At 38.9% G+C, this 27,539-nt stretch overlaps 1 protein-coding gene across 1 annotated transcript; it reads right to left on the bottom strand.

Moving 5' to 3' along the window:
• On the bottom strand, positions 1-24,686 carry HSD17B3 (hydroxysteroid 17-beta dehydrogenase 3). Its single transcript, XM_030470111.1, has 11 exons — positions 24,533-24,686; positions 22,400-22,446; positions 15,475-15,550; positions 8,434-8,541; positions 7,636-7,703; positions 6,438-6,473; positions 4,418-4,452; positions 3,299-3,380; positions 1,521-1,586; positions 1,065-1,214; positions 1-392 (listed from the first exon to the last, which is right to left on the bottom strand). The coding sequence occupies exons 1-11, from the start codon at positions 24,684-24,686 to the stop codon at positions 276-278; spliced, it is 939 nt and encodes a 312-aa protein (XP_030325971.1). The 3' UTR covers positions 1-275.
• Positions 24,687-27,539: the final 2,853 nt, after the last annotated feature.

The following is a 27,539-nucleotide window of genomic DNA, read 5'->3' as shown; positions in this document are numbered from 1 at the left end:
CTAATGTGAAAATAGTAGCATAAATTTCTAAGTATCTATATAAAGCTTACAGAAGTCATTGGAACAGCTCTAGCAAATTTTAAAGTCTTTGCAAAAGGACAGGAATGAATATACTTAATAGATTCATTGGATCAAATAATCACTTATCACTTGACAGGTGATTTGAATGGAGTTATGGCTCAAGCTGATTGATTCCTTCTACATTCACACACAGAGACACAGCAAAATACATTGTGCTGGGGTTCTGCATTGCACTTCTTCCAGAAAAATGACTGTTAAGGATTTGGGTTCCTCCACCTCTTCTTTAGATAACTGGTAAATGAGTGCAAGACTGCTTCTTGAAATCTGTTGCTGTGGAATACCCATAAAGGGACAAACTGCAGGACACGTGCCTTCAGAATAACCAAGCAAAAACAATATAAAGGCAAAGGGTTATAAAAACCTCTCAAAAGAAATCAAGTAAGCGTTCAGAAAAGTAATAGAAAAGCAAAAGCTTTTACTTTATACTTTCAGTGTGCATGTTTCTCTTAAAGAGTAATGTTCATTCCCCTCAATTTTCAGCAAATATGTTCTCTTCCCTATACTTTCATTTAATGCTCATCATTAATAGCTGCCATGTATAAATATTTATCCTATTTTTGTTAGCTTATTATCCTAAGGAAATTATGTTTATGTTTAAGCACAGTCTGTTTTTATGTTTTTCCCCTTCCCCGTTAATAACTTTTGAATCTGCTGGCCAATGTCTGTAAAAGAGTAGGGGTCTCAGAACTATTCTTTAGAGTGTCATGAAAACTGGCAGCTCGCGAAAGCAGAATCAGATATCAAACTGAGCTCAGCTCGACACACAAGAGTGGAGAAAGCCACACTGTACTGGTAACTATGCTTTGCTTGTGTATTCCTCCCTTCAGAGTTTACTGGTGCCATATAAGCCTCAACAACCTATTCACTGTTTCTTATTTATGTCCAACCTTAAGGCCCCTGAAGTCAGCCAGAAGAACTTGCTGAGCCCAGACAATTTTGGTTCAGCCTTTGCGACCCATTTACGCACTATCAAATTCAATTACCAGCATTTCATGGGCTAAACATCCAAAAACTTCATCTCCAAATGTGACATATTCCAGTGATTCGCTCACAAACTCTTCTGCTGTCTTTGTAATAAAACCAGGTTTTTGGTACCTTGTCATTGGAGTAGAAACACCATAAGGAGTCACTACCTAAAACAAGAAATCATAACAACAATGTAATGTCATCTAACATTTACATAGGGCCATTCACTCTGCAGTATCCCATAGCATCTGACAAATTATGACACATATTTGTAATGCATTAAGGCACTATGTGGAATACATAATGATATCATGGTGAAATAAGGGGAGAAGCTGCATACAGAGAGGAGACAGAGCTTTCACAGGGTCACCCAGCACTTTACCAAGGATGGCAACATTATACAGATTTAGGCATCTCAGACATCCTTAAAGAATTTGTTAAAATTAAAGAAATAAAGCAAGATATAGCATTACCTGTATAATAATTCCCTTTGCCTTATATTCTGCCTGTAGTGCTTTGGAGAAAGTGCTTATAAAAGCCTAAAATATAACAAAATAAAATGAAACAAAATAAAATAAAATAAAATAAAACAAAACAAAACAAAAAAAAAAAAAATAATAAAATAACATTAACATGGAAAACCAGTACTTTCACATATACTCACAAATCTATGCGAACAGGTCCTTAACAAAAAAGGCCAAGCATCACACAACCTAAGGCACAGAACAGGGACGAAAAAACACAGAAACAAACTTTTCAAGACACAGTTTCTGCTGGTGCACATGAGCAATGGCAAGATTGACTCTGATCTGCACCAGTAAAGATGGAGCCTGGTGTTGACTCAAGCCAGACATCAAACAAGTACTGCTTCTGACTGGGCTGAAAGCTTTGTTACATTTGTGAAAATGCAGCAATGTAAATATCTGAGTTCCATTCATTCTCTCTATAGTTTCATGTGGCTCTCAGCTCTGACTGACACCTGCCCTCCCAGTTCAATGCTTACACTCCTGTCTTGCAATAAAAAAGAGGAACAAAATACAACTCATGTTTTCAGTGTATAACTATTAGCACAGCCTACAAATAGGATTTTCAAAGTCTGGTATTTGGGAATTTGGGGGTTCTTTAGCTTCAGCCTTTAAGCTCTATCCTTCTAAGAGTACACCATGAAGAGTACACATATACTAATTTATTTGTGTAGAAATTGAGTGTCTCTCAAGACAGATTTTAGGAGTCAGATGTTTGAGAAATATTCAGAAACTTGACAATCTTGCATTATTCCTCTGTAATTAGAAATATAAAAGTCCTACTAAAGAGGAAAAATGACAGTGTTTCAAAGTCATCATTTGATGGGTCTTACAATTTAAAAACCCATGGTGTTGTGTTATTGCATGAAACATCAATACACTGACAAATAAAAAAGAGTTTTCTTTCACGGCATTACAAAAAAAAAAAAAAAAAAAAAAGTCCATTTAAAAAGAAACAAAGGTATAAGGTACCCAAGAATGAAAAAAGCAAAAATAATACAAACAATGTACTATATCACTTTGAAATAATGTTAACTAAACTTTAAGGAACTAAAATTGTCTGGTTTAAATGTAGTTCAAGTTTGGAGGAATGAGAACCTTACATTAAAAGAGAAAAAGGAAATGGAATACCCAATTTTCTTACCAAGAATAATTAGCTTTTTCTTACCAACATGAACTTTATGTTCAAGCAAATATTGTTGGAATTTTTCTTTTGAAGCAAACCTGAGCTGAGCAAGTTGCTTATGGAGTTTCAGTAAAAATCATTTACTCCTCATTTTTATAAGCTCTGGGGTTTAAATTCAGAGCAAAATTTTAAAGTGAAATCTGTGAAGTTAGGCAACTCACCACCCAGCTACCAAGAATTTTATTCTTGGTTCCATAAGCAAAACCTAACACTTTTGTGCATCTACAGTTTTGAGTAAACTAGCTAAGACAGCCCAGAGAAAGTCATCAATTCCCAGAATGAGGACAGATTGCAGGCACTGGTATAACACTATTTAAGCAAAGGCAAATTCTGTTCTAGTGATCAACATATCTTCAGCTGGATTTCATCTACATAGCTTCCCTGATTCTTAGCTCTAGACTAGTGCTAATTTACACTACTTCATTATTTCAGTGGCGCAATACTGGTTTAAATCCTGAAAACTTGTCCCTGTATTGCTGATAGAAATGTTTTGGTAAACACTTGGTGGGGATTTCTTTATAAAGCAACATGAAAGACTTACCTTAGAAGCTGAGTACATTGTGTATAGTGGACAAGGGAAAGTACCCAGACCAGAGGACAGATTCAGAATAAGACCTTTCCGTCTGAAATTCAATTTAAATAGTTACATTCAGTTTACATTTGACAGTTTTGTAGTATAAGACTACACAAGTGGAAAACAACTTTATTTCCTGAGAAGGCATAGATCTCCTATTATACTATAGACTACACTTTCAAAAGACCCATTTTTTATGGTTTTGTTAGGTGCAATTAATTCTAAACCAGCTAGGAATAATGTCATAAGCGAAATTTAAATGCCTCGTGCAATCAGAACCATGGGAACATTGTACATGCTATTGTACATCTAACAGAGAAAAAAAATGCCATCAGAGGAAAGATTTTATGCTTCTAAGTAATTGGTCTGTCCCCTTTGCTCGTTAGCCAGCACATTCTTTTTCCTGCTCCTGGCATCTGTTGTTTTAGCTTTCCTATTCACAATTCCCTGTACAAATCACTAAAAACAATTCATTCAGCAACAACCAGGAATAAAGCAAACCACAACAATTAAACAGTAAGAGCTTATTTTGTTGCCAAAACAAAAAGCATGCACTAGTCTCTAAAATGCAGTAGTTAATGATGTTTTCTAGAAGCTCTATCTGAAGACCTTAACTTCTCCTTTAAGGACCCCTATGTCTAAATTACACATTGTATTAAAAAGAGAAAAGGGATCCTTAATTGCATAGCTGAATTAATCTCTCTGATGTAGTACAGGTATTTCCAGAGCTTGAAAAGCATTTTTCCAAGCACAGCTACCACTCTTAGAAGAATACGACATTATATTCAAATGCCATTTCTTGCTTAACCAGAGCCATCACGCACCATTTTATTTCTGCAACGCCTCCGTATTTTTACTGCACACAGGCCTATGTTTTATATTTTTTGTCCTGTTCTACAGTTGACTGACAATTTGTGGCAGTTCCTATCATCCATTCACACAGCACTAACAGCAGCAGAAGAAATCTTTCTGATCGACATACTGTAAAAGTGGAGAAGTTAACAATGAAAAAGCACAGCTACCACTGAATAAACTGAAGGTAGCAGCTGAAAGCTATTATAAGTTCTAGGAAAAAATTATTTTTACCTTGACTCCATTTGTTTCAAAATCATTTTTGTCATCTGTAAGACAAGTGTGTTAAGAACTATATCCATTCTCCCTCTTTCTGATTGTATTTTTAAACTAATCTTGTTTTATTCACAAGATGTTCCACTTGCCCAAGCACATTCAAAGTTTTGGAAAACGTTTTAAAAATGTTAATACCCTGCAAATCATCTGAATTGTCAAAAAAAAAAAACAAAAAAAAAAAAAAACAAAAAAACCAAACCAAAAAAAACCCCAAAACCCCAAAGATTAGTCTTCTAAGCAGTGAAAGTCTTTGCTTATTCAACAGTTTCTGAATTTTGTCATTCTTCACTACTGAATTATAACTGTAAGGAGAAAGTCAACTTCATAGTGGTTTTTCGTTTTTGCTGCTGGCTTCAGAAATAGCAGAAAATCATGAAAAGACAACTTTTTTTCTTTTTTTTTCCCTGCCACCAAAATAGCTTTAGAATTTTAGTAATGAAAACTAGTGCAAATAAATGATGCAGATTAATTCAGTTCTTGTTAGTTCCCTATTTTTTGATAGTGTCATTGTGCACAACAAGGTAGCAGGAGCATGGTTGGGTTCACGAGCTTCATTTTCAGAAAAGGTGATAATGCAGGTGGGCCACATCAGCTTGGGTAAAGGCACATTTCCAAGTTAAGTGGAAAACATGCCAAAGGTCCTGTTTTTGCAGTGCTGCAAATCCCACTGACATCTGTGAGAGTCAGGAATACCTGAAGCTTGAGCATCCCAATGCAGGAAGTGGTGAGCAGGATTCTGGCAGGAATTGACGCAGGGAGAAGGGCAGGGAGAGAACAAACAGAAGGTGATTTGGACCTAACCATGAGGAATGCTGATTAGGAGCATGATTTCTTCTTTGTGTTTTGGAGGAAGGTGGATGTTCATGGAAGACTGAAAAGGACGTGTTGCAGCAGTGGGAGAAAGGAATCCCCAGGCCCTGGCGAAGCAGAAGAGGTGGCTTCTGAGGTATATGTAAAGAGGGAAATGATAAATGGAGACACTTTTTTTGTCTGGAATGAGAGGGTACAGAATATTTGCCTGGTTTTGTGTGGTGTGTATATATAGCATTCAGGTATTGCAGATACTTCTATTATTTTGACATGTAAATAGAATGAAACCTGGGAGCAGAAAGTTCACCAAACTACCTTATGGAAGAATTTGTTTCAATTGACTGATATTACATGATTTATTATCTGAAGTCATTAAGCAGCAGTACAAATTTGGGATATAAAGTTTGCTAGCCAAAGACAGATGAACACCTGGTAGATAATTTTCATGCCATGTTTAGAAAGACATTAGCCAAGGTTGAGATGAACTACACAGCTCTTGCCCTGCTCTTGTTTGTGTTAACATGCTGCTTGCAAACAGCAGAGCAGTACAAATCTTAATCAGGGGTGGAAAGCAAGAAATACTAACTACTAACTGTTCTTGTAGGGAAGCAGCCAACCAAAATTAGAACCAAGAGTTAAAGTACAGAACTGGGCATCAGCTCCTTAAGTTTTTTGTGTTTCACTGATACTAAATATTCTGTAAAATATTAATTAAATTAATCGAAATACTATTATAAAAATTAATTAAAAAAAAATTTAAATCTGGTTTTGCAGAATTGTGACCAAAAAACCCCAAAAAAAAAAAACCAAGAGTACAGTACAAAAAAAGCCAAACTACAGATCTTCTTGTCTTGAAGATTTTGACTCTGACATGAACCTGTTTACCAAAGCAAACATGGTTTTGCAACATGTTTCAGATGCAGTGGAACAATATGTTTCAAGAACTGTGTTAAAATGTTTCCAGGAAGCTCTGAGCAAAATATTTCATAGGCACTAGAAGCAGACACGGCCCTTAAAATAACGCTGACCTTCCTGCTCAAAATTACTGTCTGCTGATAAATTAAATGAAAATACACAGGAAAGCTAGTTGGTCACTCTTGTGTGGGACAAATTCTTTTCCCAATAAAATGCATTGCAGATGTAACATACATGCACGTGCGTCACATACCTTTGTAACAGAAATAATGTTGCAGTTGACAAGGCTCTGCAGGAAGCAAGAGAACAGTTCACAGTTAACTTCAGAGAGTTTGTAGCTTACCCAGGTAAGAAAGCTAAAAATTCCAACTGAAAAGCCTTCTAGTAAGGCAGTTGCTTTTAGAGCTGCATAGCTTGCCCCAGATAGTCGCTGGCTGTGCCTGGGATGTGGGATAGCCAAAGCCAAGTAAATCCTGATTGATGTTATTTTAAACATGGTGTTCAATTATGCTTTTCATCCCTTTGGTGCCATGCCCTCCATTTTGCCCAGGCACACTGTTGCACGTGGAGAAACCTGGAAGTCTGAGCAGTGATGGCAGTAGCAAACCAAGATGGATGCACACAAGCAACAAATCGCAGAGGTACCAGGCAGAAACTTAGTGGTTCTCAGTGACAGAGGCTCACTGTGCAGCAACAGCACTGCCATGTAGAGATATCCTCCTAAGACCAGCATCAAACACAGGTCATAAGCAGAGATGCCATCATATGGCTGCAGCTCTGAGTGAAGAAGCCTGCTTGGGGATCTCTGATCTGTAACAGATTATAACATATAGGCTGACTGGATCCCAAAACAGGTTCCAGCAAGAAATACATTTAGAAATTCTGGGTTGGTTATTTTTCATGGCTAATATTATAGAGGTAAATAATAATAAGCAAATGAAAAACGTGATCGCATCCTAAATCCCGTCAAACTATTCTGCATGTGTAAATTAATTAACTCCTCCCAAAAGTATTTAAATGAGGTTTAGTTTTTCATTTTTTTCGCATACTTAAGCGATGGTGCTCCAAAGAAAGTAAGCTTTCATAATACTAACAATAACCTAATACTTCAGCTGTGGTTGTGACAAGGCTGGACCCTGTTACATTACAAGTGAGCACTGAGCCAGAGGGGCTGCTGATCCCCCCTACAACCTGTCCAGCTGCACGTTCTTCCTTCTATCACTGAGTGCTTGCTGCAGTTTAGCTGTTATCGACCATTGTTTGTCTCTTGTAAGCTCTTCCAAGCATTAAAACCAAATCAAAATATGCTCTTTCAGGCCCAGTTCTTTTTCCACTTAACTGAACTGTTAAATACACACCGATTGTAGCAGGGGCAGAATCTGTCCCTTGTTAAATGGAATTAGAATTCCTCATTGTTCTATGGAAAGTAGAAACCCACAGAGTAATCCTACCTCATCTATGTCTGATCCATTAAGGAAACGGCACGGAAGAGGATTATGAAGCATTCCAACATTGTTAACTAATCAAAGGAAATATAATGATAAGAACCAAATCTAGACAAAATGCATAGTTCAGCTAGTTAAACAATTGGCTTCTCCTCAAGACCCAGAAGCTTTTGAGCTGTATGTGAATAGAAATGCTGTTTAACATCGAGTCTTGTTCTCACTGAAGTCATCAATACTAATCAGTCCTGACTTCAGGGAATGGAAAGCCAGTCTGTTGCTACAGTTTGGGAGTTTGTTTGTTTGTGGGTTTTGTTGTTTCATTTGTTTCATTATTAAAAGGATTATTTTCTTCACAAAAAAGCAAAACCAAAACCAAAGAAGCCCCCCCAAAAAAACATGTTTTCATTGTTGCTGCCTTGATCGTACCAATTAGTGTTAGCCACAAGCTCATTTCAGATTGAATATAAGAATTGTACATAGCTGTAAAACAACCAAGAGTGAAAATTATTTTATTGAGGCCAAGTAGGGAAGAAGTCACCCCACAAGCTGAATGCTGTTTGTAAAGTAGCAGAAGAGGTTTCACAGTGGAGAAGCCACTGCACAGAGAAACGGGAAGCCTTTGGAGAATCCTAACTCACTTTTAAAACTTGTTTATGGTAAGTAATGCTCAAATGCATTAGGCAGCTGTATGCTTGGTTTTAAATGTTGGCTAACAAGTTCTTATGACACGTCATTTATGCAATTCTCTGTTTAATACACTGCAGCCATAAAGTACTCTTCAATTAACAGATCTTAATGACTCACCTAGAACACCAATATCCAAGCCTTGCAGGTTTTCTTCAATGTTCTTGTATACTGAATTTTTAGTGAAATCAGCTTCTATAACCTTCACCTTTTGACCTGTGGTTTGCTCTGTAATTAAGGAAAGAAAAAAAATTGAAAACCCTATTGTATCTACTCAGAGAGAGGGAGAGCTATAATTAAGTAAAAAGAGAAACAATCAGATGTCTCATTTAGTAATGCCTGCTGTACAGTATGTGATTGTTTCAACTTTCTCACTTTCAGAAATACCACAACACAAGCAAAGCATTCCCACTGTATCCAGTTGTTTTCAGAGAAATGGCCTGGCAAATATAGGATGAATTTATGCCCTGAAATCCATGGAAGTTCCCTTACGAAATCTAAACACCATTTGGTCCTTCAGTAAGGAAAAAAATCCCAGAAATAAACAATACAGGACTTCTTCCTCTGGTTATCATAATATTTATAAATGAACACTGTCAGCACATGTTAGGCAAGTGAATGTGGGTGCCAGCTCTTCTATTTAAGCACAATTTTGCTTATATATGGTTTAGAAGTGTTTCCATGTATAGGACGAACATTTTAACAAGCAGAGCTTGTCTTTTTATGTAGGATGAGGAGAAAACAGGGCTGAATGTGATACAGTATTTTCTGCATTATTTTCAAACAATTCCTCTCTTGTTTTGACATTTTCACTCCCCTAGGCTGAACCTTCGCCAGGATTTTGCAGGACTAAAAGGCATTTTAGGGAGGCTATAGCTTGCATTTTACAAGGTCAATTTACACAGAAGGGAAAGGGAAATGTGTGTGATTTTTCCAGTGTCATTGCTATGCAAGAGTGAAGCCCAGCTGTACATTACCATTTTTCTCAGCAGCTGATTTATTGCTGTTCATAATTTCAATGAAGTTTCATGAGGAAAAGAGGTAGAGCCTCCTATTTACTCATTTTTAAAGGCAAGATTCTCCTTTAAAGGGGCCCAGTAAGGTCTTTTCTAACTAGATGTTCACATTGTAAATTCTTGCTACTAAACCTGCTTTCAAGTTTTATGGGCAACCTCAAATCCAGATGAAGTTTGCTGAAAGTGACAGGTGAAGCTTAGAAATGTCAATAGACAATTGGATTGCAGACTTGCTGCAAGTGGCAGGAATTCAGGTGCATGAGTCTTATTTGGGAAACTGCCTCCGCTTGCTTGGAGGCTGATTTTATCATACAGGCAACGGAGAGCGTTGCCTGGAATAGGAATCACACTTGCTAATTTCTACACAGTAATCTTGCCTTACCCCTTGTTGAACATTGAGAACTAAGGAAGAGGCCTTGCACCAGCTCCCACCAGAAAGCAAGGCTGGCACAAAGCTGGCTTCGGGTCCAGGAGGTCAGTTTGCAACAAAACACAGCCTCTGTTGGAGGATGAGAGAAAGCTGTTCCCTTCCAGTTGTTCCTCCTTGATCCTTGATATGCTGCAATTCTTGACCACCTTATACTACTCAAGTAATGCAAGCACTCAGAGGAAAGAGCAGGTGCTCCGACTCCAGATCTGAAATGCACACTGCCCTTTTTCTTGCCCTCTTTCCAACCTGTGGTTGTGTGTATGAAAGGGACAAAACATCCTTTGAACCTTCAACCTATAAAAGCAACTCTAGAGTCAAAAGACCCCCTCGTGGTCCCAGGTTGGGGAATGGTACAACTATAAAGAAAAAGGCATTGTGAGTGTAAATGCAGCAAGTGGGAAAGAACAGAGCAACAGCTGGAGCAGACACCTATGGTGACTTTGTGGTTGAAGAGATCTATAAACAAAATGAGATGGTCTTAAAAAGTATAGTGATGTTGTGGCCATCTTTCTTGAAGGCAATCAGAAGGGCAGCCAAAACTAGAGCAACATAAAAATGAGGATCAAACAAAACATTTGGACTTTGTCTGTGTCCCCTCATCTGTACAGAACTGTACTGCTGCAACCAGCACCATCAGCCAACAAACAAGTACTCCAGATGGCTTTCCTCTGTCTCATTTAAGAATAAAACAATATATTAAAAGACAATAAAACTATCATGCTGATAAATTAATTATCCAGGGATAGCCCTTCAGAAAATGATAACAGTTCTGCAAAGGAGAGAGCCAAAAAATAATTTCCAATGTTTCTTATGTCTATCCCTCTCTGCAACAAAGATTTATGACAGTCTTTGAATACACAAGCCATTCTAACTCTTTTGAAAAGTCTTAAGCATGCCAGAAACAAAAAGCCTAGGTTTTCAAACATCAAAACAGGTTATTGCCTGTGTTAAAAATGAAGAGAAAACTAATTTTAGTAAAATTAAAAACTTGAGCTGAGTTGTTTAATCCAATTTGTTATAAAATGTATCATTAAGAAGGATACATCTGAGGCCTTCTGACCTCAGACCACTTGGGAATCCCACTTGTCAGATAGGATAATGTACTGCCTTTTGAAATTTATCAAGAAGAGAATAAATCAGGATGAAGCATGAAGTTGGTTAGGACATGTAATGTGCCAGAAACTCTCCCTTTCTATTTAGAGAGTTATGAAGATCTCCTGAAAACCTGAGGTTACAAAACAAATGCCCGAGTGACGCAAGAACTGATTTTTTTAGAAAGAAGAGACCCTTTTGAAGTACTATGGCAAAACTTAAATATCGCAGAATAGCTGGGGTTGGAAGGGACCTCTGGAGATCATCTAGTCCAAACCTCCTGTTAAAGCAGGTCGCATGGGATTGCATCTGGGTGGGTTTTTAATGTCTCCAGAGAAGGAGACTCCGCAAGCACTCTGAGCAGCCTGTTGCAGTGCTGTCATTCTCAAAGTAAAGAAGTTCCTCCACATGTTCAGATGGAGTTTCCTGTATTTCATTTTTTGCCTGTTGCCACTTCTCCTGTCACTGAGCACCACTAAAAAGAGTGGCACCATCCTCTTGACACACGCCCTTAAGATACTTGTATACATTGATCAGATTCCTCCCGAGCCTTCTCTTCTGGGGACTAAACAGGCCCAGCTCCCTCAGCTTTTCCTCATAAGAGAGATGCTCCAGACCCCTAATCATCTTTGTAGCCATCTGCTGGAACCTCTCCAGTAGTTCCATGTCTTTCCTGTGCTGAGGAGCCCAGAACTGGACACAGTACTCCAGATGTGGCCTCACCAGGACGGAGTAGAGGGGAAGGATCATCTCCCTATCCCTGCTGGCCACAGGTCATGAAGCGAGAAGTGCTTAGGCTAAGGTGGCATTCATATTCAGTGGAAATTTGCAGAGAACAGAGCAAAATTAGAAGTTATTGAACAACAGAAAGAAGTTAAAAAAAAAAAACAACCTAAGACTGGGCAGAAATAAAAAAACATTCTGTTAAATTATAAAGCACAAGTTCTGGCTGAATTTTGAAAGCTTTTTGGACAAATGTATCTCCTCAGAAATACAAGATATCTTGGTCTCAGAAATAACAGGAAAGCATGGAAGAAATAAAAAGAATGAGCGTAAAAGCAGAACTGCAAATGCTGGTAGAAAATACCATTGAAGACAAACTCAATGAAAAACAAAACGAAATTAACAAAATCAAACAAACAAACAAAACCAACCCAACAAAACCAAACACATGTCCCCCTCAAAAGAACAAAAAAACAAAAAAAAAAACCCCTCACAAAACGCCACAAAAAACCCAAATGAATAAACAAAAAAGTTGTTACTAGTTACCAGAGCACTCAGAAAATCGGTCAAGACCCTCAAGTCCTCTGTTATGGAGTAGTGCAGATTGGGAAAACAGTCTTGAGCAATAGCAGTTTACCTCAAGGGGTCAGCAGGACACAACAGGCATTTTAACAGCCCTTGAGGATGAAGGACAGATGTGCCAAGTCAGTTGTACTATGCTAATCAGTGATTTCAGCTTGCTACCTGCTTAGTTCTTGGAGCAGGAAGGACAAGAGAAGGCAGAGAACACACACTACAGCAGACTGGGAACAACCTATAAGAGGGGACAGCTAAATAAGTTAGCACCTTTGCAGGTCTTAGTGGGAGCAAGGCACATTTGGTTCTTGACCGTGTGGGGTGATTTTTTGATTTTTTTATTCACTACTTTATTCAATATTAACAGGAATAATTTCAGCAGGAGAGGTGGATAAAATACTTCCTGCACCACCAAACCCAAATTCATTACCAGCCCCCAAAACCAAAAGCCCTTGTTGTGAACAATTTTTATATTTTACAGAAGTGGGGGTTTTTGTTTGTTTGGCATTAACAGCAAAACAGTATAGATTCGGCTCATATATTGATCCTAAGGTGTAACTTCTCAATCAGGACCTAGCTCTGCCTGTACAGAAGAGTGCAGCTAATACCTTCCATCATTTCTAATCTCTTGGTGTTATGGTTTGATTCACAACGACTGTGTTAAATGGGTCAAATGAGCAGTACATCTGGTGTAATGGTCCTCTCTCTCTGCCTTCCACAAGATTACTTTCTTATCTTTTATCTCATTCTAAAAGAGCTTTCCAGTCTGAGTGGATTGAAATTTGGTTTTCAATTCCAGTGCTTCTTTAAAGAAATGTTTTTCTTACTGTGGATTTCTACCTGCTCCAGGTCTGAGAGCTGTTGTCAGGCAAACTTGTGGCCTACAGGAGTTGGAAAGCCAAACAGTGAGATCTCTGAAATAACACGCAGTTTAGACTCTCTTAATTTATATTATTCAGCACCCAAATGGAATGTGACACTATGATTAGCAAATCATGTTATCAGTTTGAAAAGGGAGGCAAGTCTTAAGTTATGATGTCTAACTGATTGCAGAAAGATACATGGTGTAGCTGTTAAGAAAAAGGAAACAAGAGTAACATGTCTACTCTTGCAACCAATTCACATAGCCTACAAAACACTTTCTGTGCCCTAATCTCCTAGTTCAGGGTAGTGATAGCTGCTTGCAGGGAGATGCTGCTTGTTTCAGCAGTTTAGAAAGTCAGTGAGAGTTAGAAAATTGTGAAAACAGTATAATCATTCTGGGTAAGTTCCTGCTGCATCTTTGGTTTCTGTTATTTATTTACTCACATAACATCACAGGAAGTTTAATTTTTCTTCCTTCACAATGACTGCTCAGCTTAATTACAGTAAAGCTTGAGTCTGAAAGTTGGAATCAGTGGAACATTTACAAAGTTTTAGCATAAGACCACATCCAGAGCTCCCTGATGATTTTAGTGGCCTCCAGGACAGATAATCTATGCTTTTCATCTCTCTATCTTCCTCTCTTTCCCTTTGTTTGTGCAATCTACTTGTTGTTATGTATTTTTTGCCAACCTGACACAACAAATAACAGAAGAGTCACCCTGGGCTTCAGCCAAAATCCACTGAAAACAATGGAAAGGCCTCACTTGGGTTTGCCACCAATTTCAGCAAGCTCTGGGGAAAAATCTTTATGCCCACAACTCTGTTGAACATAGCGCAGCCTAATCAATGTAGCCTGAGCTCCTGGTGTCACACCATCCACCTCCCCATGCCTTGGATTACATGGTTAACACTGCTGCGGGGAGTGAAGCTTCCTGACATGCAAGAAGTCATGGGTCACTGTCGCACAAGCATATGAGTGTTCGCAGGGCTGGCTATCTCAGTAGTACCTTTCAGGACATGCCAAGTCCTTCATCACACACTGCTACACAATTCAGCACAGTATGGCCTTAATTAGGAAGGTAGCCAGTGGATGGCCTTACGATAAATCATAGTCCAGAAGAATTTACAGTATGTCATCTTTCCAGCCCTTCACCACGTTTTTTCTTTACTTAGGTATGTTAGTGTCAGGAATTTTATTATTTCCATTCTTAGCTTCTGGTTATAATTTATAATGCAAAGAAACTATAAAAACTCTTTAGCTTTTATTTCTTCAGGTTTTTAGTATTGTAATTCTATAACATCCATAGCTGCAAAGAAATGCTACAATAACACCAGAGCTGACCTATTTCTCACAGAAATTATTTTTTATGGCTCTTTACTTAAAAGGAACTAGTGTAGGTCATAGTCACATTGATCTCACAGATATCACTGCTCACAAGAAGTTGGTGTTTTCCTCTCCTGACACTCCTTGCTTCCCAAGGGAAAACAAGTTTTCCCCTGGGGGAAAAAAAAAGAAAAAGAAAAAAAAAATGAAGGGAGGAAAATTGGATGGAAAATTTCAGGGTCCAATCCTTGATTTTAGTAGCTGCAGATTCAGACCTTACAGACTTTTTCACCCACTTCCAGTCTGCCATGTCCCTGAGAAATGCCCTGCTCTCACTGGACCTGATACTCTGTTGGAGTCAGCTGTTAAGCCTGCTTAAAGGCAACTCCTTCTGACAGAAGTGTAGTCTTAGAGTGACACGTTTCACACAAGAACCTGTGAATCAGGGAATCTGGTGGGTAGAAACCATGTATAGAAAAAGAGACAGTGGGAAGAATAACCTTGATTACAGCAATCTTTAAAGTTAATGGAGGATACAAACTCATTTGACTTCTAAATAAAACCTAACCATGAATTTTAATGTATTTTAACAAGCCATTCCCCAGGGTAAATGTTTAATTTCCTTCAAAGAAGAGAAAGGGAACATTAATTCTAAAGACAAACTATTTAACGGTTTTATCAAAAACCAAATATAACTTGAAAACCTTAAAAAAATGAACAAACAAAAAAACCAAAATCAGACAGGAACCTTGATTTCAATTTTATTCCTCCTTCACTATGCCCAAGAATTAGCCTAAAGGTACTCTTATTTTCCAAGTGTAAACTGTTTCACAGATGCCTCCAATTACTTTAGTGTTACATCTCCTTTGCCCCACAGATTTTAAAGGCAGATGAAGCCAGTAAAGAATCCACATTCACCTTTTTTTAGCAAACCCCTCACACTATTTGAATGATAGCATACATTTTTAAAGCTATCCATGATCAGAAGTGTTCAAGCAACAGAGTAATACCAAAATTATGTGTAGTACTGGAGCAATAGCTGGGGCCCTACTGTACTAGGTACTGTACCAAGGGAAGAGACCTCCGGCTCCCTATAAACCCACCCTGCTAAACAGAAAGATGAGACAAATACTTACCAACTTCAGAGGCCACTCTCTGCAGTTTTTCAAGAGTTCTGCTTATCATAACTACATTTAATCCACGTTTTGCCAGCTACAAGAGAGGAATATAGGACCTGCTAAGAAACAGTAAGGTGATACGAATCTTTCAATTTTTTCCAGTTTTGCAATATAAGCAATCACAGACTTTTTTTTAAATTGCTTTCATTTACCTGTTATCTGCCTAATGGGCAAACAGCAGATATTAAAACCAGGCCAAAGAGTAAAGAGTCTTCTAACAGTCTTCCAAAACATCTCCTTCATTGGATAATCTTGGACCCTTACAAGAAATACATGCTAGACAACAATCAAACCCCAATAATATAAACAAAAATAAAAAATCTGAGCCAATTTCAAATGAACAAAAGTCTGCAGGGTGTTAAAGCAATGTGGCATTTCCCACAAAGACATTTTCATTTCTACTTGGATTTTGGAGCCCAAATATATTGATGACTCCATAGTCATTTTACAACATCACCTTCCATCCTCATAGTTTTTTATCCTGAGGAAGTAGATTACATATATTGAATTGAAGGCTCAATTCAATGGACTGTATTCATATTTGAACATGAAAGTCCAATTCAGTGGACTTTACTCATTTTTTTTTAATAGAAATCAAATATAAAACATTTTAACTGTTTTTTCCTTAGATGCAAACTAAAAAATAAAACCAACAACAACAAAAAAACCCCACCCAAAAAAACCACCCCAAACCAAACAGAAAAAACAAACACCAGCAAACCAAAAAAAAAAAAAAAAAAAAGAAGAAGAAACAAGGAAAAGGAGTGAAGTCTGCACTTAAAACCTCAAAATACAGTCACACAAATGTACATCTACAAAGATGTTGGCAATAGTTGAAGTTTATAGCTGTGAACACTGTTTAATACAGCAGCCTGTTTATAGTCAGCTTGGTATTACCATGTGCAGAACAAATGCAGAACAAATAAAGAATGTTTTTCTCCTGTTTTCCTAAGGCCTCCCATTCCCATCAGTTAAAAAGTTTGAGGTAAAACCTGAAGGACAAAAGTGGCCCCAGCTTTTGAAATGCGGTTATTAACAAATGGAAGCTAAATGGAGTTGTGTGCATAAAGAAAGAAAAGATAAAGCTGAAACTAAAAAAAAAATGCCCATGAGAGCAAGGAGAAAGAGCTAGATTAGCGAGCACTAAGATAAAGCCAATGTCATCTGAAAGTACGAGATTTTCTTAGAAGAAGAAACTAACTGGTGAAGGCCACACACTGAAGACCCATTCGTTTCCGCAGCTGGTACCCTGCAATGCTTTCTGCTTCCACCTATTTGAGGGAAAAAGTTTGTCCCGTTTGGCTCTTCTGAAACAGTGCAGAGAATGTTAACGAATAAAGGCCTTTGTTCAAAAATTCACTACATTGAGAGTACAAGGGGAAGACTGCCTATTAAATGCATCAGCCACAACCATTTATGTTTTTAGCACAAAGACCATGTTCAAAATTCTGCGCTTTTGGAGAGCAGCTGACATAATTGACTGGTGCTCCAAAGAGAGCTGCACAGACTTAGAGACACTCAGGAGTTTCAAAAGCTTGTTTTAAGGGCTCCATTTGAAGTTCCCGGGAAGAGAAGTCTAATTGCCTACATACAGGCAGCAGATTTTTCTTTGTCCACAGCAAGCTTGACTCAAGCCATTTCCAATTGGAGGCATGGTCTCCGTTTCCACGGTCACTGGTTTCACTGGTTCCTTTCCACCACTTGGAAGTGTTAGGATGGGGATTATTTTAATTTCTGTGCCTTCAGACCCAAAAGCAAATACCACCAAATGTCATATACAAAATAAAAACAAAGTTCTGCTTCACTGGGCTTATCAGTATCATCTCAGCTATGTCTCTGTATTTCACTAGGCAGAAGAATACTTCCTAAAACCTAAGTAAAAAAATATTCCTGTTGCTAAGATTGCATTGTACTTCAGCTAAAAGTGCATGTTTGTGGCAAAGTATTAACTGTCAGGTGAGAGGACTCTCCCTTGCTTCTGTACACCAGACTAATCAGAAGTATAACGCTGTAGCAGCCATTTCTCAAGGCAAAAAAACCTGCACCTGACTATTCCTTTTTGCTTCCTTGCCCACATGGAAAATGCACACCCTTTTCAGAAATAGGTTTTGTAGGACATCATAACTACCATGAGATTCAAATGCACCCTCAAGCAAACAAAAAGAACTCTGTTTAGAAAAGAATTTCCTGGCCATTCACAGGAAATGTTAAGTTAGGTTTAACTCTACCACATTTCAAATAAAGGTAACTTTTAGTGTAGATGTCTTTAGCACAAAACGTTTTCTGAACATACAAAGGCTTTGACGTTAGAGGATGGTATTGCCCCTCACGCTTAAGAACAAGCACTATCTTCCAGCACTGTGTAACATGAACCTGCTTGCGTTAGGAAACCCTGACTCCCAGTGGCAAAGGACTTAAGTGCTCCTGCACCTCAGTCTGCCAAAATGTAAAATCATTATTGCTGACTCCAGCCATGAAAAATCATGACAACTTAGCATTTAGAAATGGGGCTAATAATGAAGAAAGATCAAGCATGATCTGCATCCTGGAATCTTGCAAACTTAACGGCTGAAAAGTTTAAACCTACATTAAACTAGTATAGTCACTCTGCATTTTCTAGCATGTTTTTGCAGCTCAGTCTAAGGCAAATTTTTAAACAATAAAGCTTCATGAAAGGCAAGACACAGATTTTAGATTCAAACCATGTATGTAATTACTACATTACTCCAGTAAATTGGTTATACTCTACATGAATATTTAGATGTAATACTTTAAAATTCTTAATAATGCTTTATGGGATCTGTAGCTGTCTATCATAAATTTCTATGCATTACAAAAGAGATTCTTCTCCAGAAGTAAGCTGACATGTCCTCAGTGCTTCACCCTTTTCTTTCTTTGCCTGAGGTTCAGACCTGTAGGATCTCTATGATTCAAATCTTTCAACCTCTTTTGGTCCAGCAAACGAGGACTGAGACAAAAGGGCAGAAGAATTCTGCAATCTTTCTGTCAGATATGCACCTGTGCAACACAAGTAGAAGAGCAGTATTTCCAGGATAAATCTAAGACCAAGTGGAGAAATTAGAATATGTTTGCAACCGGAATGGAAGAACTCACATCATATTTAGCTTGTATTATACTGCTGGTAATACTATGCTGAATTTCAGGAAATGAAACAATGGTTTAAGATTTGAGAAACTGTTGTATTAACAAATCAATGCAGTGCCTGTCTCAAGCTGGTCTGCTAAAACATTGATGAAGCACAAGAACTGGTCTGAGATATAAGAGAGTTATGAACTATTAACAATAACAAAAATGGTGACCATGTAAGCCACCAACATCCTGCTTGTGCTCTGACATCAGATGAGAAGTGTGCAGGGCCTAAACCATAAATCTCAGAGCACAGCATGGCCTCATCCATAAACCCAGTATGTTTGAAGCACTAAGATGTGCTAAAGCACATCTCTAGTTATTACATCAGAAAACCAGAAGAAAAAAGACTGCACCAATACTTGAAATGCTAACAATTGAGTAGAGATGTGGCAGTCTAACAGCACACTAGGTTTTGTTCCTTTTTTTTGTTCTTTGTTATAAGTCTGGTGAGTCTAAACTCTATCAGCCCAAGAACTAACTGACCAAATCTAACAGAAACCTAGCTTTTGACATAAGTATAGCAAACTAGATCCAAAATCCCAGTGCTCTGACATCAGAGCAGTCAGTGAAACGGTCAAGGTTGTTTTGTTCAAAAAGTCCTTCGGAAGCACCCTGATGTGCTAGAAATACAGAGTCTTCATGGAAGCCTGGACTTCCATGCAGAAGAGGATAAGCTCAAGTTCTGTGTGTGCTTGCCTCTCAATAGAGGCTCAGAAAACTAAAGGGGCAATAATTTGCTCTAAAAAGTTTTTGTCCTGGCACCAACAAAGTGGTGTTCTGAGACCTCACAGCTGCTGGGCTCTTCACACAGCCCCAGCCAGTTCTTGAGCTTAATAGACTTTGCAGAGACCTTTATCTAGTCATAAACCTTGAAAACGAGGGCACTGAACCAGTAAATATTTTAATCTCTGCTGGGCCTAAGTCTGCTGGCTTTTACCTAATGAACCACCTACTAGGATTTCCACACGAAATGACAGAGAAAGCCACATCACACTAGCCTTCTAAAACACAAGAGCTGCTCTCCTTAGTCTCCTGTACCATATTCTACCAACAAGTGTAGAGCCCTTACATTTTTGTGTATTGTTATCAGCCCATGCCTGAGCTCAGGATGTCAGAAAGAAATTCATCACTGTGTCAGAGCTCAAACTCTAGAAGAACAGACACTATGGTCATCAAATAAGGCTTGCCATCACATCAGCCCATACCACCAGAGGAACCAATGCCAGAAGAACATCAGAGAATTTCATATCCTGACATCAGACCAGCAAGACAGCAGTGCTGAGCCAGGAACTCCAAAGGCACATAGATACTAAAACAGCAGCGTCAGATTTATTTATCCACAAGCCATATAAAAGTGTGTGCTTTGACCTCAGCCAGCAAGATGATGTGCCAAGCTATGAGTTCATGTGGTGTGGCCTTGGCATCTGCCCCACAGAGCAGTAGCTGAGCACAGTTTCAACCAAAGGGACCACCTGGGGAGAAAGGTACCTGTTAGCATGGATAAACATCGCTCCAGTCATCCCACAAAAGCCAAAAATAATGAACAAATGTTCCACGAAATCTAGCCAGTTCCAGCCAAGTTTTTTTGTGAGTTTTTTGGGGGTTTGGGGTTTTTTTTGTTTTGGTTTGTGATTTTTTTTTTTACACAGTAGTTGTTTTGGTTTTTCTCATGGTAAAAAGCAGCCATTTGCATGCTACAGCTGGCATTTTAAATAGGATTTACTCTTGCATAACCCATACAGCATAAAAGAAGCAAAACAATGTTGTGGTTTAACACAGAGGCTTTGATCTAGACATTCACAGGTTCCTGTAGCCTTCACATGGATAAAATATCGCCAGGTGCTCACACACAAAATGAGTTCAGCAAGCTGCATGTACAGATGACTACACGTGGTGCTAAGTAAACGTTTAAGCATTTCTGGCTATTTCTTTCCCTGCCTCAATCGCATCCCATTCCCCCATGACCTGTGTATTTGTCAGAGCCTTCCAGTTTGCCCATCACTACAGCAACTCAGTGAGTAGACAAGGCAACAATATTTTCCCTTCTCTCCCATGGGAAAGCCTGTGATCTTTATCACAACTATGCCAAATGTTCAATAATACCTGGTATTTGTCTTTGTGCTTTCTACATTCAATGCACTTTCAAAAGGAGTTATTGTATTGCCATTCCCAGTAATGAAAATCATGAGGCAGGTGCTGAAACAATGCACATACTTTGAAAGTCTAGCTTAATCCTGTAAATCAATTCAAAAGCCAACTTACTTTCCTTTCCTGTGAGATATATTTTACAATTTATGAGCAGATGGTATCACAGCTAAACTCTTGATTAAATTATTATTATTATAGAATCATAAGATGATTTGGATTGGAAGGGACCTGAAAGCTTATCCAGTTCCAACCGCCCTGCCAAAAGGAGGGACACCTTCCACCAGACCAAGTTGCTCAAAGCCCCGTCCAACCTGGCCTTGAACGCTTCCAGGGATGGGGCAGCCACAACTTCTCTGGGCAACCTGTTCCAGTGCCTCAGCACCCTCACAGGAAAGAAATTCTTCCTAAGATCTAATCTAAATCTCTCCTTTTTCTGTTTAAAGCCGTTCCGCCTTGTCCTGTCACTACATGCCCTTGTAAAAAGTTTCTCTCCAGCTTTCTTGTTGGCACCCTGTAGGTATTGGAAGGCTGTTCTAAGGGCTCCCTGGAGCCTTTTCCAGGCTGAACAAGCCCAGCTCTCTCAGCCGGTCTTCATAGGAGAGGTGCTCCAGCCCCCCTGATCATCTTTATGGCCCTCCTCTGGACTTGCCCAAGCAGGTCCCCGTCCCTCTTGTGTTGGGGGCCCCAGAACTGCACACAGTACTGCAGGTGGGGTCTCACGACAGCCGAGTAGAGGGGCAGGATCTCCTTTGACCTGCTGGTCACGCTCCTTTTGATGCAGCTCAAGATACGGTTGGCTTTCTGGGCTGCAAGCACACACTGCTGGCTCATGTTAAGCTTCTCGTCAACAAGCATGCCCAAGTCCTTCTCTTGAAGTTTAGCTGCTAGAAAAGGAGCCAGCCACTATCACTAATACCAAGGCTGGTGCAGGACAGTACAAGGTCACCCTGCCTTCAGTGTTGATGAACATGGGTGAACAGAAAAGGACTGCTGTAGTGTAGTGACTCTGCACAGTAGCAGCCACAGGACCAGCACAGAGCTCCTCCCTCCTCCTGCGGCCTCCAAGAGCTACCAATTCTTAATTAAACCATTAGGTTTCCTTATAATTTCTGAAACCTGCAGTTTATGTTAATTTAAAGAGATTTCTTCCTCTTTTTTTGGGTTTCAGATACACCTTTCAAAATGCGTTTGCAAGTGTAAAGGCTAGAAAACTACATTTTATATGTTAAACCTGGACCACTCCACTGGAAGTCGGAAAACATATGAGATGCAAAACCAGGGAAAAGAGGGCAATTTAGGAGACTTCCTACCCTGGAAGGCAATGTGAAATCTTTTGGATTTCCTTGGTCTGATGAGACCATTGTGCAACGAATTACTTTCCTCTGAAATGCTGCACCTGTTTCCTTTCAAAACTTCATAAATACCATTCTGCATATAGGGCAGAAGGATTAGCACTGTGTTTGTCACAGTGTTTGTCACAGTGCCTTTGAATCCTAGAATGATTTTACTAACTTGCAGAAACTGATGAAGAGGTAGCATTTGCCATTTTGTTAAAATAAACTTCAGGGTAAGTAATCTATCTTACCTCGAAGGAATATGCTCTTCCGAGCCCTTCTCCTGCTCCCGTGACCACTGGAGAAAGCAAAAAGAAGAATAAAGATTACATTTGGAGCTCTACTTTAGCTTGTTCTTCTTTGAATTCTGTATCATCTGAGTTTGCATCCTAAATGCTCTACTGAAGAACAGAATCAATATTTTTCAAAAAAATCGATTTCCTTGTGACCTTTTCATCATTTTGCTACTTCATTTAGTGTTTTCTGTCTTCAAAGCAAACCCATCCCCACAGGAATGTACCCAATGCAGTAGATTAGATAGATAGTTATTACTTTAATTTTCGGTGGGATCAAAAACAAGCAACAAGTCAATTGCAACAATTGCCTCAGCAACAAGTCAATTGCCGAAGAGGGAGTAGAATTTTCTTCCATACACATATTTTTCCAAGTTCTGCTTTGCAAGCTTTTCATTTATGTGCTGGTGGCAGAATGGTAGGAGATAAGGACTTATTGGTGACTAAAGCTAATATAACAATTTCTCACACAAAAAAAATCTGTCTGTAAGGAAACATCATAGCAAACTTGCCACCATCTATAAAATGCTCTTTTTTCAGAGCTGTCCTACACAAGTTTACTTCTGGATTTAGTGTTACTGGGAAAGTAAACAAGCTTTGGCATTTGTAAAGCACACTAAACTTTGAATTTTACAGAAACAAATGCCAAAGAGGAAAGAAAATCCTTATCACCTTAGAAATAAAGAAGAAATAAATTAATTAGGAAAGCACCAAAGCAATTCCAAGGTAAACCTTGGAAGTTTTCAAAGCAAAATGGAAAATAAGCTGATATTAAAAAATGTGGATAAGGACTTTTAAGTAGCAAGAAACACTGAGGAAAAAGTGATTTTGAATTATTAGGTTCATTGCCAATAGAAAAGCAACTACTCTCTCATTTCACAGGGAAGAGAGATCCCTCCGTGAAGCAGCAGTGGATCTTTAGCTTTCTAGCAGACCTGCAGATGGAAAGCTAGTGTCTGTTGAGAAACAAGCTTTAACTTTCATAATTCTCAGGCTCACATGTGGCAGCAAATCATCCAACTCTCATGAATTTTACTGGGCCCAGATGACTTTATGTTTATAAAAAACATTGAGCATAATAGATCCACTAAAGGAAACAAGTCTCCCAACCTTCAGTGGAAACAAGGATTTTATACAGAAAGCCCCATGCTCTGCTCCCTACCTCACACATAACGGAGGTCATTGTCTCACTTAAATCAAAATGAGACCTACATATTGCTTCAGAAGCAGCTGTTATTCAGGCAAGTCTTCTGCACAGGAGTGGGTTTCGTTTCTTACCAATCTAATCTACTGTGAGATGTGCTTATTAAGTACATATTCAATCCTGTTTAATGCAGGCGAAAGGAATGAAGCGCAAACGTACTGTTAGGGTCACATTTTAACAAGATGTCACCATCAGTGACATATGTAGCCCAGGAACTCAGAAACTGTAATACCTGTTCATTTTTGCTTCATACTGATAATCTAACAAGCTTTAGAAAAACATCAATGATCAGTAGGAAGAAGATGTTTATTAAACATTTCTGTTATTTTATGAGAATGCAAAATATCTTTTAAAAACTACTGCCAAGTTGCAGCCTTTGAAGTTTTTAGGTTGAAGTAGATTTGGCTGATTAACGATACCATTAAGGATAGCTCACCAATTTGGAAAAAAAAAACCCAACAAAAACCACTGGAGTAACATCCCCAGGAACAAAGAAAAGTTGCTTTGAAAAGTGGAGACCATATGCTAGACATAAACTAGTTGCTTCACATATCAGGAAACTGAGGATATAGGCAATGCTATTAAAATAAAAGCATTTGCAGTAGAGAAAAAAAAGTAGGAAAGGGGAAAGAATTCACACCAGGTGTGTGAGCTGTTGCCAGTTTGACTATTTTTCTATTCTCACCAAGTATGCAAAACCTTCTGTCTCATAAACCTAAAGTTACTAGGAGAAAAGAAAAAGAAATTAAGAAAACCACACCTAGTGGAAACTGTGGTTTGTCCTTAAGGGATGGGGTAAGGAAATGCAAGGAAAACTGCTCCTGATTAGTAATTTAATGATCTACCACTCGGTTACAAGAAAAAGAAGGCAAAGAAGTTTCCTTTACCTGCCCATTCTCCCATCGACCGAAAGAAAGTCTGAGGCACAGCACTCCACGTATGTGGGAAAATGTATTTCATAAATCTGATGCATTTTACCAGAACACAGAAACAGATCAGACCCCCAATAAGAGTGAGTAGCTGATGCTGGAACGCGTCCATGGTGAGCTAGTATGAATCAGTCGCTTTCTCCCTGGGAAATGCCTCTTTCCAGTGTGCTGCTAGTCTCCAAACACTGGCAGAGAAGTGAGAAGTCTAATCTGATCACGTGATTTTGCTCTTCAACAGAATGTCCAGGGTTTAGATTAGAATAACATCTCTACACTACACCCAAATCTGTAAACTGCTGAGAAAAAATCCAAACTAAACAATTTTAAACAAAAGGTTTCACTGCTTTTCTGGAAACTACCCAAGAACAAAAAGAAAAGAAATATTTTTACTGTCATTGTTTAGTAGAGACTGAAGATGCATCTAAACCAAAGCCTTGGATAGGAATACTGCAAACCTTGGGGATAACACACATCAGCACTAGTTTTTACAGCAAAGAATTAAACTGTAGCCCAGCCATTTACAGGGCAAGTTCACACTGGAACCAGAAGAATAGATTTATCTACCAGTTTGAAAACAAAGTAATAAAAGATTACACAAGTTACCTAACTCCTTCTATACAGAGAAAGCAGTATCACAAAACTTTTCACAGAGCCTTCTGAAAAGAGGTTAATATCATTACACCCATTTTACAAATTGTGCAATTATGGCATGAAGTACAGCAATCTATTAACAAGGGAATAGGACTTTCAGCTTTTCTGAACAAACCATGTTTAAACTAGTATTAAAGTTGAGGACATGTATCAAAACCTTAAGGGGGAAAAATGCTTACAAGAACAGTATTTCACTGCAAGACAGAGATGAAATCAATGAAATTCAGACTTCAAGTGATTGAAAAAGTTTTAACATACGGAATTTCTCAGGGAAGGCACAGAAACAACCTTTACCCTTCTTTCTAGTGACAATTTTAAACAATATCTATTTTTCAAAGATCAGTTTAAACTGGACAACAGAAACACTGATGCTTACATGTGCACTCAGGATGAGGTAAAATAAAAATTGTTTATATACTTTAATGATATTCTTCCACATTTAATGTGAGTCATCTATAAATCTCTGACACCCAGGAATCTTCAACTGAAGAGCAGTGATAAATGTCATGACATGTTACTGACACCTTCAGCCAGAAAACCATAACATACAGATGCATTACAGAGTAAAGATGATGCCTCAGTCACAAGAAATGTAACACTAAATTATCCATAACAAGAAGATAGAAAAATCATTACCATCTTAACAACTAGTTTCCTCACATAATCTCTCTTACAGTTTCACTTGTTTTACCCCATAAGTAAGGCCACTCAAATCAAAAAAGCACTGAATATTACCTTCGAAAAAAATATTTAGCCACAAATTTCCTACTATTCAAGGATACTTTGAACAAGTTTCACTGTGTTTTTCATATACAAAATGATGCTGAATACCTCCTTTAAATGGGGGGAGAAAATCACTTCTATTTGATGATGGGAGTCAAATCACGAACTTCCATAGCTGCCAGACTTCTCTTTTGCTGCCCATGCTTCCTTGTCATTTTCTTTTCCAGAGACTGGTAGCAAGTCTGAGATATGCCTTCATAGGCCTAATATTCATAAATCAGGCCAAGACACTGAGAGAAAAAATTCTTATGAATGTAAAGAATTGTTCATCCAGACCAGTCTAAGTTTTTTTCTTGAGGTATTGTATCTCTGACTTTCACAGGTATCACAGCAAGAAATTTACACATTGCATGGGCAGAAAGCTTCTTTGAGTGACCACCATACTTTTTCTCTCTTAATCTCATTCCATTAGAGCTAATCCACTGCTAAGCAATCCCTATAAAATTAAGAGTATGAACAGGTCAACTTACAGTACAATATTTCTTTCCAGTCCAGTTAATATTTTTAAGTTTCTTTGTATGTTCCCTTGTAATTACACTATGCCACTGACTTCCGAAAATCAAGTTTTGTAGCTAGCAGCATGTAACCAAAAAACACTTCTGTAAGGGAATGTGACTTTCAGACGCCAACCCATTATTTCATAGAATCATAGAACCGGCTAGGACTGGAAAGGACCTTAAGTTCATCTAGTCCCAACCCCCTGCCATGGGCAGGGATGCCTCGCACTAGACCATGCTGCCCAAGACTCTGTCCAACCTGGCCTTAAACACTGCCAGGGATGGAGCATTTACCACTTCTTTGGGCAACCTATTCCAGTGCCTCACCACCCTCACTGTAAAGAACTTCTTTCTTATGTCTAACCTGAACTTAAGACTGTTTAAGTGTAAACCCATTACCCCTTGCCCTATCGCTACAGTCCCTGATGAAGAGTCCCTCTCTGGCACCCTTGTAGGCCCCCTTCAGATACTGGAAGGCTGCTATGAGGTCTCCCCAGAGCCTTCTCTTCTCCAGGCTGAACAGCCTCAACTTTCTCAGCTGGGAGGTGCTCCAGCTCCCTGATCACCCTCGTGGCCCTCCTCTGGGCTTGCTCCAACAGCCCCATGTCCTTCTTATGTTGAGGACACCAGAACCGTACACAGTTGTCCTGGGACACACCACTCCTGAGCCTGGAGCAGGTGATCCTTGAATATCAAGCGGCATTCTTGGGCCCCCCTGCCCTCTAGGGCTTTATCTCATGGAACCTTACTGAGCAGGTTCCTGAAGAGGCCGAAGTCTGTTCTCTTGAAGTCCAGGGCAGTGAGCTTGCTGCATGCTCTTCTCACTGTCCTGAGGATCTTGAACTCGACCATCTCATGATCACTACAGCCAAGGCTGCCCTGGAGTTTCACATTCCCAACCAGCCCCTCCCTCCCTGTTGGTGAGCACAATGTAAAGCATGGCACCTCTCCTTGTCAGCTCCTCTATTGCTTGCAAAAGGAACTTGTCTTCCACACAATCGAGGAACCTCCTGGATTGCTTGTGCCGGGCCGTA

The sequence above is a fragment of the Strigops habroptila genome, chromosome Z (assembly GCF_004027225.2).
Source record: "Strigops habroptila isolate Jane chromosome Z, bStrHab1.2.pri, whole genome shotgun sequence".
Lineage (NCBI taxonomy): Eukaryota > Metazoa > Chordata > Aves > Psittaciformes > Psittacidae > Strigops > Strigops habroptila.
The sequence above is the reverse complement of the archived record's forward strand: the minus strand, read 5'-3'. Positions and strand labels throughout refer to the sequence as shown.

What these genes read in the sequence shown, in the direction of transcription:
- HSD17B3 (XM_030470111.1), bottom strand. Translation starts at nt 24,686, where the DNA reads ATGGACGCGTTCCAGCATCAGCTACTCACTCTTATTGGGGGTCTGATC. An exon ending in GAGAGTGGCCTCTGAAGTTG is followed by an intron (nt 8,542 to 15,474) that starts GTAAGTATTTGT and finishes CCTTAATTACAG; the next exon opens with AGCAAACCACAGGTCAAAAG. An exon ending in TTGAAACAAATGGAGTCAAG is followed by an intron (nt 3,381 to 4,417) that starts GTAAAAATAATT and finishes ATTGAATTTCAG; the next exon opens with ACGGAAAGGTCTTATTCTGA.